This window comes from Ammospiza nelsoni, chromosome 26, assembly GCF_027579445.1.
Source record: "Ammospiza nelsoni isolate bAmmNel1 chromosome 26, bAmmNel1.pri, whole genome shotgun sequence".
Lineage (NCBI taxonomy): Eukaryota > Metazoa > Chordata > Aves > Passeriformes > Passerellidae > Ammospiza > Ammospiza nelsoni.
In genome coordinates this window covers 1,376,691-1,394,705 of record NC_080658.1, presented here as the reverse complement: position 1 = coordinate 1,394,705, position 18,015 = coordinate 1,376,691, and the positions used below count along the sequence as shown (strand labels likewise).

The 18,015-nt window shown below is 64.9% G+C and overlaps 2 protein-coding genes across 2 annotated transcripts; one reads left to right on the top strand and one right to left on the bottom strand.

Moving 5' to 3' along the window:
- On the bottom strand, positions 1-3,007 carry LOC132084013 (basic proline-rich protein-like). The gene is made up of 5 exons (XM_059489008.1): positions 3,003-3,007; positions 2,217-2,513; positions 1,551-2,149; positions 349-515; positions 1-9 (listed from the first exon to the last, which is right to left on the bottom strand). The coding sequence occupies exons 1-5, from the start codon at positions 3,005-3,007 to the stop codon at positions 1-3; spliced, it is 1,077 nt and encodes a 358-aa protein (XP_059344991.1).
- SLC4A1 (solute carrier family 4 member 1 (Diego blood group)) lies at positions 2,058-16,314 on the top strand. The gene is made up of 22 exons (XM_059489063.1): positions 2,058-2,162; positions 3,607-3,698; positions 3,803-3,899; positions 4,835-4,904; positions 5,000-5,097; positions 6,166-6,239; positions 6,400-6,577; positions 6,657-6,792; positions 6,993-7,134; positions 7,517-7,586; positions 8,364-8,548; positions 9,628-9,838; positions 9,928-10,131; positions 10,508-10,656; positions 11,362-11,556; positions 11,996-12,163; positions 12,288-12,377; positions 12,487-12,653; positions 12,763-13,016; positions 13,101-13,270; positions 13,458-13,631; positions 14,811-16,314. The coding sequence occupies exons 2-22, from the start codon at positions 3,681-3,683 to the stop codon at positions 14,889-14,891; spliced, it is 2,931 nt and encodes a 976-aa protein (XP_059345046.1). The 5' UTR covers positions 2,058-2,162; positions 3,607-3,680; the 3' UTR covers positions 14,892-16,314.
- Positions 16,315-18,015: the final 1,701 nt, after the last annotated feature.

The following is an 18,015-nucleotide window of genomic DNA, read 5'->3' as shown; positions in this document are numbered from 1 at the left end:
TCAGGAAGGCTGCACATGTAGAGACACACAGGTGTGTGTGCACACACGTACACAGGTGTGAGCACACGCACACACACAGCGACACGGGCCCCTCTCACACACAGGTGTGCCCACGGGTGCCCTCACCCCTGCCCTCCTCCAAAGCATCCCCCCCTCTCCAGGGCCCCCCAATCCCACGGCGCACAGGGACACCCCATTCCGTGTCCCCCTGCTCCTCCTCCCCGGGGAACCTCCCCAGGAACCCCCCTTTTTTTTTTTAATTTTTTTTTTTTTTTAACGAGAACACCCCAACCCCGCGGGAAGGGAGGGGGGACACGGGGGGATCCCGGGAATTCCCTGCGGGGAAACCCCAGGTAAACAAGATTGGGGGGGCAGCGGGAGCAGCTCGGGGGTGCCGGGCTGGGCGAGGGACGGACAGGAGGACAGCGGGAGCAGGCGGGGCTGAAGCGGGGCGCAGTTTTGCAGATGTTGCACCCCGATAACCTTGTTTTTCCGGGGGGGCCCGGGGGGGCCGGCTGAGCCCGAGGGGGGCGAGATTAGGGAGGTGAGCGTGACTCAGGCATCGGCGCTCACAGCCCGGGCACCGCACAGAGAGCGCGGCAGGGCCGGCGGAGGCACCCAGGGGTAGGTGCGGGGTCACCTCGGGGTGTCCCCGGGGCTGCCGGGGGGGACACGGGGGGACCTGGGGCTGGGGGGGCACCCTGGGCTGCCCCAGGGGGGTGCTGGGGTGGGAGGTGCTGCGGGATGGGGGATTTGGGCTCCAATGGGGAGCCAGCAGTGCGGTGTGGATGGCCTGGGATGTGCGGGCTCCGTGCTGAGCCGTGCCGGGCGCTTTGCGGGATGAGAGATCCCAAATACGCTGCCAGGGACGGCCTGGGATGTATGGACTCCATCGGGAGCCCCGGGGCTGGCCCACGGAGGGAAGGAGCAGTCCCAGGTTGTGTGAAAGGTTCGGGATGCGCCGGCTCCAGACGGAGCCCAGCCAGGAGGCAGGAGGGGTCCCGGCCGTGCCGCAGGGATGCTGAGGGATGTCAGGGCTCCGCGGAGCCGCGGTGGCCGCGGGAAGGATCCCGGTGACCGTGCGGGGCTGGCGGGGGGGTGTGCGGGCTCCGTGCTGAGCCCTGCGCGGCGTTTGGTGCGGGAGGGGCGAGCCCAGCCCTGAGCCTGGCAGGGGATGGATGGATGGATGGATGGATGGATGGATGGATGGATGGATGGATGGATGGATGGATGGACGGGCCCCATGGGGCTGTACCCACTGAGGGGGACCCCATAGCATTGTACCCACTGAGAGATTCCCCATGGGGCTGTACCCACTGAGGGTGACCCTATAGGGCTGTACCCACTGAGGGGGACCCTATAGGGCTGTACCCACTGAGGGATTCCCCATGGGGCTGTACCCACTGAGGGATTCCCCATGGGGCTGTACCCACTGAGGGTGACCCTATAGGGCTGTACCCACTGAGGGGGACCCCATGGGGCGGGCTGTACCCACTGAAAGGGACCCCACGAGGTTGTACCCATTGAGGGGGTTCCCCATGGGGCTGTACCCACTGAGGGGGACCCCAGCCGCGCCCTGGCTGCCGGGGGATGTGCGGACCCCACGGGGACGGCGCTGTCGGTGCGGTGTGGGGCTGAGGGCTCCGTCCCGCACACACCGTGTGGGACAGGAGCCCCGCACCGAGCTCCGTCCTGCCGTGCCCGGGGCTCTGCGGGGCAGGGATGAGTTCGGCGGCTCCCGGTGACCTCGCTGCCGGTGCCGCAGCCCCCGCGGGTCCCGGTGCCGCAGCCCGGCCCGGGGCGCGGTGGGGCAGAGCGGGTGGAGCGGGGCAGGGGCCGACGCCCGGTGTCGGGCGTTATCAGCGGGGCACAGCCCGGCGCACCGGGCTGATGCAAGAGCCGCCGGCGGGCTGGGGGGGCCGGGGGGGCCCGGGGCAGGCCGGGCTGGGGGCCGGGGGCCGCCGGTGCCGGGGCCAGGCGGGGCAGGAAGGAGACGGCCGAGTCAGAGGCTCGCCGTCCATCCCGTGGCCCCGCCGCGGCTCCCGCGCCCCGCCGGGGATCCCGCGTGGCCCCAGCGGGGATCCCGTGGCCCCCGCGGGGTGTCCGGGACCCCAGCCCGGCTCCCCCAGCCCCGGCCGGGAGCGAGCTCCTGCATCACCCTGGTGAGATCGCGGGGGGCTGGATCCCCCCAAAGCCGCCCATTGCCCTGACCTTGCCCCCGAGCCCCCAGCGGGGTCACCGGGCCGGGGGGGCTGGGGGGGCGGCCGGAGCCCCTCGGCCCCCCAGGCTCGGGGGGTCCCCAGGGGGCGGCTGGAACCGCGGCTTTGGGGGTCCCGGACCCCTCCTCAGCGACTCGGGGCGGGGGCGGGCGGGGGGCAGCAATGGGGGGGGTTACAGGGGGGGGGTCCGGAGCCCCCCGGGTCCCTCCGGGGCTGCCCCGGGGGGGGCGGGGGGGGGCGCAGTGCGGGCAGGGCGCCCCCTGGCGGTTGTGCCGCGGAACAGCCCCGGGGCAGCTTGGGGGCGCAGGGGACACTCAGGGACACAGGGGTCACACAGGGGACACAGGGGTCACAGGAGACACAGGGGACACGTAGGGGACACCCAGGGGACACAGGGGACGCAGGGGAAGCGCAGGGGACACAGGGGTCACAGGGGACACTCAGGGGATACAGAGGACACTGGGGTCACAGGGGACACACAGAGGACACGGGGAACATGCAGGGGACACGCAGGGGACACAGGGACACAGGAGACATAGGGGACACACGGGACACAGGGGACACAGAGGGGACACAGAGGACACAGGGGTCACAGGAGACACAGGGGTCACAGGAGACACAGGGGACACGCAGGGGACACGCAGGGGACACGCAGGGGACACGCAGGGGACACAGGGGTCACAGGGGGTGCGGGCACTGCATGCTGCAGGGATCTGGGGCTGATGGAAGGGGGGCAGAGGGGCCTCCCCAGCTGAGCACCCTGGGTGGGTTTGGGGTGCTCACCCCATCCGGGTTTGAGCTGTCCTGCGAGTCCAGCTGTGCCTCAGTTTCCCCCCTTCTACCTTTCCCCTCTGCCAGGGGCTGGGGCTGTGTGTGGGGGATTTGGGACCCCAACCCCCGTGTGTGGGACTGTATGGGGCCCTCATACAGGTGCAAGGGGCTGCAGGGGGCTGTGTAGGACCCCAGACACATGCCTGGGTCTATACAGGACCCCCACCCACACACGAGAGGGTGGTGTGGGGTCGCAGCCCCTGAGCGTGGGTCCCTAGGGGACCCAACCCCGGCTGTGACCCCAGCACAGGGCACGGCGTGCGTGGGCACGGGTGGCTCAGGGCAGCATGCCACGTCCCTGGTGGGAAGCTCTGCCGTGCCCTGACGTCCGTTCCCATCCCGTGCGGCGGCAGGGCAGGGCATGACCTCCCTGGGGACCCCCAAGCCCGGGCCCTCCCGGCCCGTGGGGAGCGGGTTGGGCGGGCAGGGGCTGCGGGAACGGCCACGGGGACAAACAGCCCTTGGGACAAACGCCACCGTCGCGGGGGCACCGAGCGATGCCCTGCCTGCTCTCTGCTAACTTGTTCTCTCTCGTTTCCCCGTGCCCGCCCCGCAGAGCGCCGGGTTATGGTGGCACCGGGCTGAGCGCCGGGACGCGCCGAGGCGGCAGCGGGGGCCGAGCCCGGAGCCATGGAGGGGCCTGGCCAGGTAGGGACCCCCGGCCCCCGCCCCGGCTCCGCGCTGCGCCCCGGCACGGCCCCGGCACGGCCCCGGCGCGCCCCAGCCCGCTGACCCCTGTCTGTGTCCCGCAGGAGGCCTACGAGGAGGGGATGAGGAGGAGCCTGGACCCCGAAGGCTACGAGGACCCCGGGCTAAAGAGCTCCCACCTGTCGCTGGGCGAGATGAGCAGTGAGTGGCTCTGGGGCGCTGGTGGTGTGGGCACCACGGGGCTGGCATTGCATGGGCACCAGTGTCACAGGGTGCCAGCGCTGCGGGGCGTGGCAGGGCATGGGTTCCGATGTGGCAGAGGTGACAGCGTTGCATGTGTGACCACGGCATAACACGGGTGACAGCTTTGCAGGGCTGATGGCACCACAGGGGCACTGGCGCCAGCTGGGTGCCAGCGTTGCAGGGCCACCAGTGGCTCAAGGTCAGGCGTTGTGTGGGCAGAGTTTTGTGGGTGCCGCTGGGCAGGGACACCAGCATGGCTCAGGGTCATTGCATGGGCACCAGCAGTGCGTGGGCACAGGTGTTTCATGGCTGCCAGCTTCTTGTGGGCACGCATGGCACATTAGCACTGCGTTGCATGGGTGCCAGCAATGCATGGGCACAGGTGTTCCATGGCTGCCAGCTTCTCATGGGCACGCATGACTCATTGGCACGGTGCTGCATGGGCACCAGCAGTGCATGGGCACAGGTGTTTCATGGCTGCCAGCTTCTGGTGGGCACGCATGGCACACCGGCACGGCGCTGCATGGGTGCCAGCATGGCGCAGGCACGTCGCATGGGTGGCACAGATGAGTTGCATGAGCACACAGGTCTTGCACGGACGCGTTCCCCGGGTGCCAGCGTGGCAGCGGCAGCAGGGCCAGGCAGGGACACCCCCTCAGGGCAGTGAGTCCCTCTGAGGTGCCACCTCCAGCTGCGGGTGCCCGGAGCGGGGCTGAGCCTGGGGACACCCAAGCTCCTTGAGCCCCCCGAGAGGGAGGTGAGGGCAGTGTGGGCACTGGTGCCGCACAGCACCCCCCGCCCAGGCACGGCTGTTTCGGAGCTGCCACCCCGAGGGGCTGTTTGTCACCGTGGGGTGGCACAGACGGGGTAACGCTGCCCCCTGTTCTGCGCAGGGGCCGGCGCTGGCATCGGGTCCCCGCTGCAGGCGTGGAGAGCCAGGGCCGAGGAGATGAATCCCCTGCGGTGAGTGCCCAGGTCGGGGCTGGCACCCCGGGGCAGGCTGGGGGCACCCGCGGTGCCCGCGCTGAAGCCCCGTGCCCGCGCTGTGTGTTTTGCAGCCAGTATCTGCCCGGCCGCCGGGGATTTTATGACCTGGACGGGAAGCGGCGCTCGGCCGGGGCTCCCCCGGGCCCCCCCAGCCGTGGCGAAGGGCAGCGTGAGTGACCGCGGGGGCCCCGGGGGACAAAGCCCGGCCCCGGCGTCCCCCCCACCCCGAGCTGCCCACCCCCGTGTCCCCCCATCCCGCGTGGGGACTGTCACCCACCCGGGCGTCAGGGCGCGCCGCGGGGTGACCGCTGCCACTTGCCCGTAATCGCCCACTGATTGCGGATAAATAAACTCTTTGTTTGGGGTGAGGACAAGAACCGCTCGGGGCTGAACGCCGGCTGGCGCCGGGCGGCTCGGTGGCGGTGGCGGCGGGCAGGGACGGGGACACGCTCGTGCCCGCGTGCCAGGGCCAGCGCCGTCGGGGACACGGTGCCAGGGGACGCGCCCCACGCCCGCTCCCGAGGGCGCAGCATCCTTCCCCTGGCAGAGCGGGATGCGGCTCCTGCAGCATCGCCCCGCAGGGCGGGTGACACGGCCGGGGACGGCCAGGGGACCGCGGTGGTCCCCGCCGGGGGTGGAGGGACGCGGGGTGAGCCCGTCCCCGCCGTGGGGTGACAGCGGGCGGGCGGGAGCCGCGCCGGTGTTTACTGTCAGCAAAGGAAGGGCTGCGGGATTTACGGTGCGCACGGGGCGGCCGCGGGGATCGGTCCCCGCGTTATAGGGACGGCGCTGCGGGGACATGGGGAGCGCAGGGGGGGCCGCAGGTAGGCAGGGGACGGGGATGGGGACACGGCGGGGGTCAGGCTGGCCGGGGATGTGCTGTCCCCGTGTCCCCATTCCGGTGCTCGGTGCTGGGGCTGTGCCACGAGCCCTGTCCTCACCCCGGCTCCAGGGATGTCCCCAGGCTGTCACCCTGCCCCAGGGTGGATGTGAGGGACCGAGGTGGGCACGGGCAGGGCGAGAGATGGCAGAGTGGCACATCCGGCAAACTCCAGCTGGGTGTGGGGTGGGACAACACGGGAGGCACATCCACAGTGCCCAGCAGGGCTGGGGTGGGGATGATGGAGAAGGGGACACGTCCAGGTGACCCCAAAGGGGCTGGGATGGGTGTGATGGTAGAGGCACCTCAAGCAGGGGGTTTGGGCTGGGGCTGACACCTTGGTGGCTCCACTTGCAGCTGTGTCCGTGACCGATGTGGACCTGGAGGCAGCAGGGAGCAGGAGGCTCCTGTCCCAGCCGGACAGCCATGAGGTGGGTGCTGCCCCAGGGACCCCCATTGCCTCCCCATTCTGGGGCTGGGTGGGCTGTGGTGACCGTGGGACCAAGCTCACGGGGCACTGAGGGGGATGCTGAGTGTCCTGGGGGTCACAGTGTGACCAGGACGTGCTGACCCCTCCATCTCTGCCTGCAGGGATACGTGGAGCTGCACGAGCTGGTCCTGGACAATGCAAAGGACTTGTGCTGGATGGAGGCCGGCCACTGGCTCAGGCTGGAGGAGGACTTCCAGGAGTCCGGGGACTGGAGCCAGCCCCATCTGTCCTTCCTGACCTACCACAGCCTCCTGGAGATCCGCCGGGCCCTGAGCAAAGGTGGGGACAGCTCCGAGGACCACCAGGAGGGTGGTGAGCGCCCTGCGCTGGCCGGATGGTGACAGTGCTGTCCCCACAGGTGCCATCCTCCTCAACCTGGAGGCCAACTCGCTGCCGGCCGTCGTCCACATCCTGCTGGACCAGCTCATCTACGAGGGGCAGATGAAGCCGCAGGACCGGGACGATGTCATGAGGACGCTGCTCCTGCGCCACAGGTACGGCCAGGGTGGGGGTCCCGGGGGGTCCCGGGCTCTGGGACCCTCCCCGGTGTGTGCAGGGAGCTGGAGCTTGGCTCTGGGTGGGAAAGCTCTGCCTCTCATCCCTCTTTGGGGGTTCCCGTGCACCCCCGGGGCTGGGGCTGTGCTGGGCAGCAGTTGGGGGCGCCGGGGCGTGTGACACCCGCCCGTGTCCCCAGCCACCCCACCGAGGACGAGTCGGTGTGGACGATGCCGCCGGCGCTGGTGCAGCGCTCGGGCACCGGCAGGGCCGACGTGGAGCGGCCTCTCCTGAGGGAGCAGCGGCCCGTGGAGATGAGCAGGATGGCGGGGAAGGAGCAGGTGAGGGGGACAGGGGGCTCGGGGGGCGCTGGGGACATTGGGGTGCGGGCTGGGAGTGGGAGATGCACACTGGGTACGCTCACGCTGTGGCACACGCAGGTGCACACGCGCACACACGCAGGGAACAGTGGGGACACTTTGGGGACAGAAGGGGGACTCAGGAATAGTGGGGGACATGCAGGAGGTGGAGAGGGACATACAAGGAACAGAAGGAGGGTCACGGGATAGAGTGGGACGTGCATGGAGAGGGAGATGCAGGGGAACACGCAGGGGGTGGTGGGTGGCACACACAGGGGCAGAGAGGGGGGACATGCAGGGTACACAGGGGACCACAGGGGACAGCCACCAAGGCTGATTCCTGCCCTCCATCTGCCTGCAACAGAGCGGGGTCCCCAAACCCCAACTCCTGGAGACGATCCCAGAGGGTGCTGAGGCCACCCTGGTCCTTGTGGGTGAGTGGTCAGCAGGATGGGGGTGCTGGGTGCTGGGCGCTGGGTGCTGGGCGCTGGGTGCTGGGTGCTGGGTGCTGGGTGCTGAGTGCTGGGCTGGGTGCTGGGTGCTGGGCGCTGGGCGCTGGGTGCTGGGTGCTGGGTGCTGGGCGCTGGGTGCTGGGCGCTGGGTGCTGGGCTGGGTGCTGGGTGCTGGGTACTGGGCTGGGTGCTGGGTGCTGGGCTGGGATCAGGGTGCAGGTGGAGGGTTGGGGTGCAGGGGGTGCTTTGCCATGTGCCCCTCGCTGTGCTCGCTCACACGCTGCTTTTCTTGTGCCTTTTTTGCCTCTCCCCCTCCTCAGCTCTCGCCGCCGCCTGCTGCTGCTCGGCGCTGCTCTCTGGGTTCCTCTCCCCATGTCCCTTGTCCCCATGTCCTCATGCCTCTATGTGCCCTGTGTCCCCATGTCCCAATGTCCCTGTACTCCCATACCCACCCATCCGTGTGTCCCTGTGTCCCTGTGTCCCCGTGTCCCAATGTCCCTGTACTCCCATACCCACCCATCCGTGTGTCTGTGTGTCCCTGTGCCCATGCCCCACGTCCCTGTACTTGCACGCCCACTTACCCCTTTGTCCCAGTGCCCTTTGTGCCCCTGTCCCATTCTCCTTGTCCCCTCTGTGTCACCTCGTCTCCATTCCTGATGTCCCCACGTTTTGCTGTCCCCGTGTCCCTGTGCTCCCACGTCTCCTGTGTCCCTGTGCATGCTCCCCCATGATCCCTGTCCCGTGCCATCCTCCCCCCAGGCTGTGCAGCCTTCCTGGAGCAGCCCATGCTGGCCTTTGTGCGCCTGAAGGACGCGGTGACACTGGACGGTGTCCTTGACGTGTCCATCCCCGTCCGCTTCCTCGTCGTGGTGCTGGGGCCCGACACGCCCCAGATCAGCTACCACGAGATCGGCCGTGCCATCGGCACCATGATGTCCGAGAGGGTACGGCCAGCACCAGTGCCACCACCCACCCCTGAGCACCTGGGGTGCAGCGTGTCCCCCTGTGCCACGTCCCACTCTGATCCCCATGTTCCCAAGACTCCGTGTCCTCACCTCCCTGTGTCCCCTCATCCCCAAGCCCTGGGGTGTCCCCTTATCCCCCTCTCCCTGTGTCCCCTCATCCCCAAGCCCTGTGAACCCACGTCCCCAAGCCCGGTGTCCCCACGTCCCCAAGCCCTGTGTCCCCTTATCCCCCAGCTCTGGGGTGTCCCCATGTCCCCCTCTCCCTGTGTCCCCTTATCCCCAAGCCCTGGGATGTCCATACATCCCCTCTTACCCCATGTCCCCTTATCCCCAAGCCCTGGGGTGTCCCCATGTCCCCCTCTCCCTGTGTCCCCTTATCCCCAAGCCCTGTGTCCCCTTATCCCCAAGCCCTGGGGTGTCCCCATGTCCCTCTCACCCTCTGTCCCCTTATCCCCCAGCTCTGGGGTGTCCCTATGTCCCCCTCTCCCTGTGTCCCCTTATCCCCCAGCTCTGGGGTGTCCCCACGTCCTCCTCACCCTGTGTCCCCTTATCCCCATCTCTGTGTCCTCTTGTTCCCAAGCCCTGTGTCCTCTTATCTCCAAGCCTTGGGGTGTCCCCACATCCTCCTCTCCCTGTGTCCCCACATCCCCAAGCCCTGGGATGTCCATACATCCCCTCTTACCCCATGTCCCCTTATCCCCAAGCCCTGTGTCCCCTTATCCCCAAGCTCTGGGATGTCCCCATGTCCTCCTCTCCCTGCATTCCCTTATCCTCAAGCCCTGTGTCCCCTTATCCCCAAGCCCTGGGGTGTCCCCACGTCCCCCTCACCCTGTGTCCCCTTATCCCCAAGCCCTGGGGTGTCCCCATGTCCCCCTCTCCCTGTGTCCCCTTATCCCCAAGCCCTGTGTCTCCTTATCCCCAAGCTCTGGGGTGTCCCCATGTCCCTCTCACCCTCTGTCCCCTTATCCCCAAGCTCTGGGGTGTCCCCCTGTCCCCCCTCACCCCGTGTCCCGTGGTGACACCCACCACGGCTCAGTCCCCGGCCCGTGTCCCCGCAGGTGTTCCGCCGGGACGCGTACCTGGCCGAGGGCCGGCAGGAGCTGCTGCGGGCCGTGGAGGATTTCCTGGACGCCAGCATCGTCCTGCCGCCCACCGAGGCCCCCAGCGAGCCGCTGCTCCGCGCCCTGGTGCCGCTGCAGCGGGAGCTGCTCCGACGGCGCTACCAACCCCTGGAGAGGCTGCACATCGGGGACTTCCTAAAGGATCTGGGTACGGCAGGGACCCCCGCAATCCGCTGCGCCCGGTGGGACCCCCTCCTGGGACACGGGGTCCCTCATGGGCACCTGGTGTGTCCCCAGGGAAGGACGAGGCGGCTGAGGAGGATGACGACCCCCTGCGCAGGACGGGGCGGCCCTTTGGGGGGCTGGTGCGGGACATCCGCCGCCGCTACCCCAAATACCTCAGCGACATCAAGGATGCCCTGAACCCCCAGTGCCTGGCCGCCGTCATCTTCATCTACTTCGCGGCGCTGTCCCCCGCCATCACCTTCGGGGGCTTGCTGGGTAATGGGGGGACAGGCTGGGGGCGCTCCTGGGGACGGGGATGTCCCCGCAGCTGGGTGTGGGGCTGGGGGTGTCTCTGCCCAGGGGGGCTCTTCCCCCCAGTCCCGGTGCCCAGAGATGTGGGGTGTGGGCACAGCGCTGTCTCCCCAGCTGGGTGTGGGGCTGGGGGTGTCTCTGCCCAGGGGGGCTCTTCCCCCCAGTCCCGGTGCCCAGAGATGTGGGGTGTGGGCACAGCGCTGTCCCCCCAGCTGGGTGTGGGGCTGGGGGTGTCTCTGCCCAGGGGGGCTCTTCCCCCCAGTCCCGGTGCCCAGAGATGTGGGGTGGGGGCACAGCGCTGTCCCCCCAGCCCGGCACCCACCGGCTCCGCTCCCACCAGGTGAGAAGACCAAGGGGATGATGGGGGTGTCAGAGCTGCTCATCTCCACCTGTGTGCAGTGCGTGCTCTTCAGCCTCCTCAGCGCCCAGCCCCTCCTCGTCGTCGGCTTCTCGGGACCCCTCCTGGTCTTTGAGGAAGCCTTTTACTCGGTGGGTGCCCCCTGTGCCCCTGGGTGCCTCCCAGCTGCCACCAGCTGTGCCCACAGTGAGGCTGGGGTGTCCCCACCAGCTTTGGGACAGGAACAGGGACGGGGATGGGGATGGGGATGGGGACAGGGACAGGGACAGGGACAGGGACAGGGACAGGGACAGGACAGGGATGGGGATGGGGATGGGGACAGGGACAGGGAGAGGGACAGGACAGGGATGGGGATGGGGACAGGGACAGGGACAGGGATGGGGATGGGGATGGGGACAGGGACAGGGACAGGGACAGGGACAGGGACAGGACAGGGATGGGGATGGGGATGGGGATGGGGACAGGGACAGGGAGAGGGACAGGACAGGGATGGGGATGGGGATGGGGACAGGGACAGGACAGGGACAGGACAGGGATGGGGATGGGGATGGGGACAGGGACAGGGTGCAGCTGTGTGGGGGATGGCACAGGGGGATGGCACATGAAGGTGATGCCACCCATGTGATGACCCAAGGGTGAGAGCACACAGGTAGAGCCACCCAGGTGCTGGCCCTGGGGTGATGTGACACCAGGTGGGTGATGCCAACCAGCTGCCCCCGTGTGGGTGACACCCTAGGGGGGTTCCCAGGCAGGTGCTGCTGGGTGGGTGACGCCACAGGGGTCCAGCCCAGCTGGGTGCCCACACCCTGACAGGGCCGTGCCCTCTGGCTGCCCAGTTCTGCAGCAGCAATGGCCTGGAGTACATCGTGGGACGGGTCTGGATCGGGTTCTGGCTGATCCTGCTGGTGCTGGTGGTGGTGGCGTGCGAGGGCAGCTTCCTGGTGCGCTACCTGTCCCGCTACACGCAGGAGATCTTCTCCTTCCTCATCTCCCTCATCTTCATCTTCGAGACCTTCTCCAAGCTGGTCACGGTGAGGGGCACCGGGGTCCCACGGTGGGGGTGGGGGGCTGCAGATTGTGGTTATCACCCAGATTTCCATGGAAACAGTGGGATGCAGGTGAGGGATGGAGTCTCCTGGTGCTGCCTCCCCTTTTCCAGGTGTTTCCCAGCTCATGAGGCCCCTTCCAGTGCTGACTGTTCTGTGATCCTGTGATCCACGCTTCTCTCTGCAGAGGGATTTTGGGGCACACTTGTCCATCCCCACTGCACCACGCAGCCCTTGCTCTGTCCCCACTTCCAAAACCACAAAAACACCCCCTGCTCAGTCTGTGCTGAGCTCTCAGCCTCTCCCAGCCCCTGGTTGCCATCCTGAACCCACATGGAAGCTGCCACAGGGCTCCCACCACGGCAGGGGGGTGCAGAGCATCCCCATCCCCACTCTCCCTCACCCTCTCCCCTTCTCTCCCCAGATTTTCAAGCAACACCCACTGAAGAGGGAATACAGAGTGCAGGCTGAGGTGCAGCCCGGGGTGCCCGAGCCCAACACGGCGCTGCTGTCCCTGGTGCTCATGGCTGGCACCTTCTTCCTGGCCTACTTCCTCCGCGTGTTCAAGAACAGCTCCTTCCTGCCCGGCAAGGTGAGGGTCCCCCTGCGCCCAGGGGGGACAAAATCTGGGGGTTCAGTGGCCGTTCCTGCAGGGGAAGGGGTGGTGGGACCCCCGGGATGAAGGGCCCTGCAGGTTTCTCATGCTGTCCCCACAGGTGCGGCGCCTGATCGGGGACTTTGGGGTGCCCATTTCCATCTTCATCATGGCACTGGCCGATTTCTTCATCAATGACACCTACACCCAGGTCTGGGAGGGCAGGGCTGGGGGGGAAGGGTGTCCCCACATGGGGACATGGGAGAGGGTGCTCGTCCCTGTGTCCCACCCCTCATTGTCCCATCTCTGCTGCCCTCCAGAAACTCAGCGTCCCCAAAGGGCTGCAGGTCACCAACGCCACCGCCCGGGGCTGGTTCATCCACCCCATGGGGGACACCACCCCCTTCCCCATCTGGATGATGTTTGCCTCCGTGATTCCCGCCCTTCTGGTCTTCATCCTCATCTTCCTCGAGACACAGATCACCACGTGAGGACGGGGATGTGGGCAGGGGAGGGCTGTGGGGTGCCTGGTGGGCTGGGGATGGAGGGGACCTCCCCTGGCATTGTGTCACCAACTGCTCCCTGCGTCCCCACAGCCTCATCGTCAGCAAGCCCGAGAGGAAGCTGGTGAAGGGCACCGGCTTCCACCTGGACCTGCTGCTGATCGTGGCCATGGGGGGGCTGGCAGCCCTCTTTGGCATGCCCTGGCTCAGTGCCACCACCGTGCGCACCATCACCCACGCCAACGCCCTCACCATCATGAGCAAGACCTCGGCCCCGGGGGGCAAATCCCAGATCCTGGAGGTCAAGGAGCAGCGCATCAGCGGCCTGCTGGTGGCTGTGCTCATTGGTGAGCTGGGCAGGGGTCCCCAGATGGGCAGCGAGGGTCGGGGGTCCCCAGGGACTCTCCCCAACCTCTCCTTCTCCCCCACAGGCGTCTCCATCCTGATGGAGCCCATCCTGAAGTACATCCCCCTGGCTGTGCTCTTTGGCATCTTCCTCTACATGGGGGTCACCTCCCTCTTCGGCATCCAGCTCTTTGACCGCATCCTGCTCCTGCTGAAGCCCCCCAAGTACCACCCTGATGAGCCCTACGTCACCAGGGTGAGTGGGCTGTGGGTTTGGGGTGTCCTGGGGCTCCCCAGGGAGCCAACTCCTCCTTCAGCACTGCTGGGTGGGACCCTGCACTGCTCCCCCAGCAGCCAACACCCCACAAAGGTGTGGGACACTGTCCCTGTCCTCAATGTGGGACGCTGTCCCTGTCCTCAACCCTCTGCTCCTCGTCCCACAGGTGAAGACTTGGAGGATGCACCTCTTCACCTTCACCCAGATCGTTTTCCTCGTGGTGCTGTGGGTGGTGAAGTCCACGCCGGCCTCGCTGGCTCTGCCCTTTGTCCTCATCCTCACCGTGCCCCTGCGGCGCTTCCTGCTGCCCAGGATCTTCCGGGACATCGAGCTCAAATGTGTACGCAGCCCTGGCACTGCCAGCCCAGTGCCAGCCCCACCTCTCTCCCTGCTCCTGCTCCTGTCCTCGTCTCCATTTCTGCCTTATTCCTGTCCCTGTTCTCCTCCCCATCGCCGTCTCCATCCTCCCTCTGTCCCCATCCCCATCTCTGCCACCATCTGCATCCCTCATTCCCACCCGTGTCCCCATCCCTGCCCCATCCCTGTCCCTATCCTATTCCTTTCCCCAGCCTCATCCCAGCCCCTCCCTCATCTCCAGCCCCAGCAGTGTCCCTGTCCTCCATCCTGTCCCCATTCCATCCCATTCCTCAGCCTCATCCCAGCTCCTATTCCCACACTAGCCCCATCAGTGTCCCTGTCCCATTCCTGTCCCCATCAGTGTCCCTGTCCTCCATCCTGTCCCCATCCCTGTCCCTGTCCCGTTCCTGTCCCCATCAGTGTCCCTGTCCTCCCTCCTGTCCCCATCGCTGTCCCCATCAGTGTCCCTGTCCCATTCCTGTCCCCATCCCTGTCCCTGTCCCATTCCTGTCCCCATCAGTGTCCCTGTCCTCCATCCTGTCCCCATTTCTGTCCCCATCCCAATCCCAGCCCCTATTCCCACACCATCCCCGTCAGTGTCCCTGTCCTTCCTCCTGTCCCCATCAGTGTCCCTGTCCCATCCCTGTCCCCAATCCTGTCCCCATCCCAGCCCCTATTCCCACACCATCCCCATCAGTGTCCCTGTCCCCATCCCTGTCCCCATCCCTGTCCCTGTCCCCAATCCTGTCCCCATCCCTGTCCCCATCCCTGTCCCCAATCCTGTCCCCATCCCTGTCCCATCCCTGTCCCTGTCCCATCCCTGTCCCCATCCCTGTCCCTGTCCCATTCCTGTCCCCAATCCTGTCCCCATCCCTGTCCCTGTCCCATCCCTGTCCCCATCCCTGTCCCTGTCCCATCCCTGTCCCATCCCTGTCCCTGTCTCTGTCCCTGTCCCATCCCTGTCCCCATCCCTGTCCCATCCCTGTCCCTGTCCCATCCCTGTCCCATCCCTGTCCCATCCCTGTCCCCATCCCTGTCCCTGTCCCCAATCTTGTCCCCATCCCTGTCCCTGTCCCATTCCTGTCCCCAATCCTGTCCCCATCCCTGTCCCTGTCCCCATCCTGTCCCATCCCGTCCCCCTCATGGCCTCCACTCCCCTCAGCTGGACGCAGATGACGCCGTGGTGACCTTTGACGAGGCAGAGGGGACAGATGTGTACAACGAGGTGCAGATGCCCAGCTAAGGGCGCCCCCAACGCCCCCCCAGCCCCGCTGCCATCTGCACTGCTGCCATCCTGAGGCCACCGGGCCACCAACAAGGACTGGGGACACAGTCCCCACCTGCCCACCCTTGGGAACGGAGCCTTTTTGTTGTTTTTTCCCTTTTTTTTTTTTTTTTTTTTTTGGGTCTATTTTAAAAATTATTTTGGATGATGTGATCTCACCCCCACTTTGCTTCCTCCTGCTGGGGAAGGGGCTGGGCTGGCCGGGCCCCATGTGCCACCCGTGGCAAGGTGGATGTGACACTGTCCTGTCCCCAAGGCCACCACCAGCGTGGGAAAGAGCTGGAGGAAGACCCTGGAGGGAGGAGGAGGAAGGCAGGGACAGAGATACAGCAGGATGGAGTTCTCCCACCATCCTCCTCCTCCTCAGGGAGCCCCCCCAGCCCAGCCCCTCTCCCCAGATGAACTTTGAACAAGCTGGGACAGACCCATCACCATGTGGAGCCTTTTTCCCATTTTCTCCATCACCTGCTCCACAGGATGGTGGCAGCTTCTCCACTGCACATCCCAGATCCAGGGTGTAAATAGCCCAGCAAGGGGGTTTATACATTTACAATGAAAACAATCATGCTTAAAACACACAGAAAAATACTTCCAGTTATGCTGATGCTTCTGCAGGTAAAATTCACTTAGAGCCAAGCAAAAATTAAAAAAAAAAAAAAAAAAAAGCTGAAAAAGTACCTCAAAAATAGAAAAAAAAAAGAAGAAAAAAAAAAGAAAAAAGAGTAGCTGCAAGGAGTGATCTGTATATTTGATGCTACTGGGGGGGTTTGTAATTTATTTTTCTGGCTGGTTGTGCCCCCACTGCAGTGGGGCCAAGTGTGTGTGTGTATATACTAGAGAATGATAGCAAAACCTAGAATTTTCTAGAAAAGATGATTTTAGAGAATCCTGGTCAGGGCCTAAACTCGATGGACCAGTCTGGCAGCGTCATTTAACTGATAAGTTAGTCTTAATTAGTTAATTAGTCCTCTTTATTTTTATAGCGTTTCAGGTAAATCCATGTAGGTTTTCCTTGATTTTTCCCTTGCTTGCTCACCGTGTTTTGCCCCATTTCCCTTGGGATTGCTCCAAGGGATGCCCCAATCCTGCCAGGGCTGGTTCTGCTCCAAGGGTTGGATGTGACCAAGGTTGCAGAGCACCAGATCAGGCTCCAAATTTGCTCATTTTTGCATAAATCAGAGTAGGGGACCTCAAAATCAGCATTGGGGGGTGGGAAGGGGCAGCCACACCCAGGGCTGCGCTGCCTCACGTTTGGGTTGGTTTAGTTTTATTAATTATTTGTCTGAAATAAAAATGTTTTGATCTTTGGGGGTTTCTCCTTCCCTTCCCCACACCTCTGCATCGGGCTTTAATAAACAAATTAATAAAATCAGAAAGGAAACGGGGGTTTTCTTTCCAGCTGGGAATTGTCTGGGATGGAGCCTTAATTCCCTCCCAAAGGAGAATTAATTGGGGGATTGGGAATATCCCAGTCCCCATTCCAGGGGGATTGGGAATATCCTGATCTCCGTTCCAGGGGGATTGGGAATATCCTGATCCATGTTCCAGGGGGATTGGGAATATCCTGGTCCCCATTCCAGGGGGATTGGGAATGTCCTGATTCCCATTCCAGGGGGATTGGGAATATCCTGATCACTGTTCCAGGGGGATTGGGAATATCCTGATCCCCATTCCAGGGGGATTGGGAATGTCCTGATCCCCTTTCCAGGGGGATTGGGAATATCCTGATTCCCATTCCAGGGGGATTGGGAATATCCTGATCCCTGTTCCAGGGGGATTGGGAATATCCCAGTCCCCGTTCCAGGGGGATTGGGAATGTCCTGATCACTGTTCCAGGGGGATTGGGAATGTCCTGATCCCTGTTCCAGGGGGATTGGGAATATCCTGATCCCTGTTCCAGGGGGATTGGGAATATCCCAGTCCCCGTTCCAGGGGGATTGGGAATATCCTGATCACTGTTCCAGGGGGATTGGGAATATCCTGATCACTGTTCCAGGGGGATTGGGAATATCCTGATCCCCGTTCCAGGGGGATTGGGAATATCCTGATCCCCATTCCAGGGGGATTGGGAATATCCTGATCCCCGTTCCAGGGGGATTGGGAATATCCTGACCCAGTGCTGCTGGCACAGGACCCAGAGCAGCCCCTGCCCTTCCCCCAGCCCCTGGCACGGGGCTGACCCCGATTATCCATAATCCCATTAAGGAACGGGGGGGGCACCGGTGGGGCCGTGGGAAGGGCCGTGCCCGCTCGCCCCCAGGCTGTCCATGGGGCAGGAACTGGGAGCAGCATCCATGATCCCAAACAGAGCCCCAAACTCTCTCTGAGGGGCTGGGATAAACCCCAGCGTGGCTCCCAGCCTGTCCATGGGGCAGGAACTGAGAGCAGCATCCATGATCCCAAAACAGAGCCCCAAACTCTCTCTGAGGGGCTGGGATAAACCCCAGCGTGGCCCCCAGCCTGTCCATGGGGCAGGAACTGGGAGCAGCATCCTCGACCCAAACAGAGCCCCAAACCCTCTCTGAAGGGCTGGGATAAGCCCCAGCGTGGCCCCCAGCCTGTCCCAAACCCAGCAGAGCTGCTGCCTCCTCTTTTTCAGAGAGGGAAGCACACGGATGGCACTTCCAAACCCAAGGGCCAGCTCGTGTCCCTGTGTCGCTGTGTCCCTGTGCCACCTCTCGTGGGCAGCCCACGCCGCTGCCATCCCCAGGGCTGCCATCCCTGCCTGCATCTGCCTGCAGCCCTGGTTGACGCTCCCCAGCCCGGGAAGGGCTCGCTGTTCCCCGGGAGATGGCAGCGAGGTCACTGCTGCAGGATCCAGCCCGGCCTGGGGTGGGAATTTAGGTCAAGCTCCTCTTTGAACCCGCCTCAGCCCTGGGAAACGGGGAGGGAATTAGGGAAGGTCGGGAGAAACGAGGGGGAGATAAATGCTGATTAATTGGTTGCTAATGAGGGAGGGAGCACGGAGTTCCTGAGGGGGATCAGTCCTGGAAAGGGAGAACCCCAGCGCCTGCAGCATCACATGCCTCCACACCATCCACTGGCATCTGCTGGCAGTGCCACTGAAAAAGCAGAAAAGTAA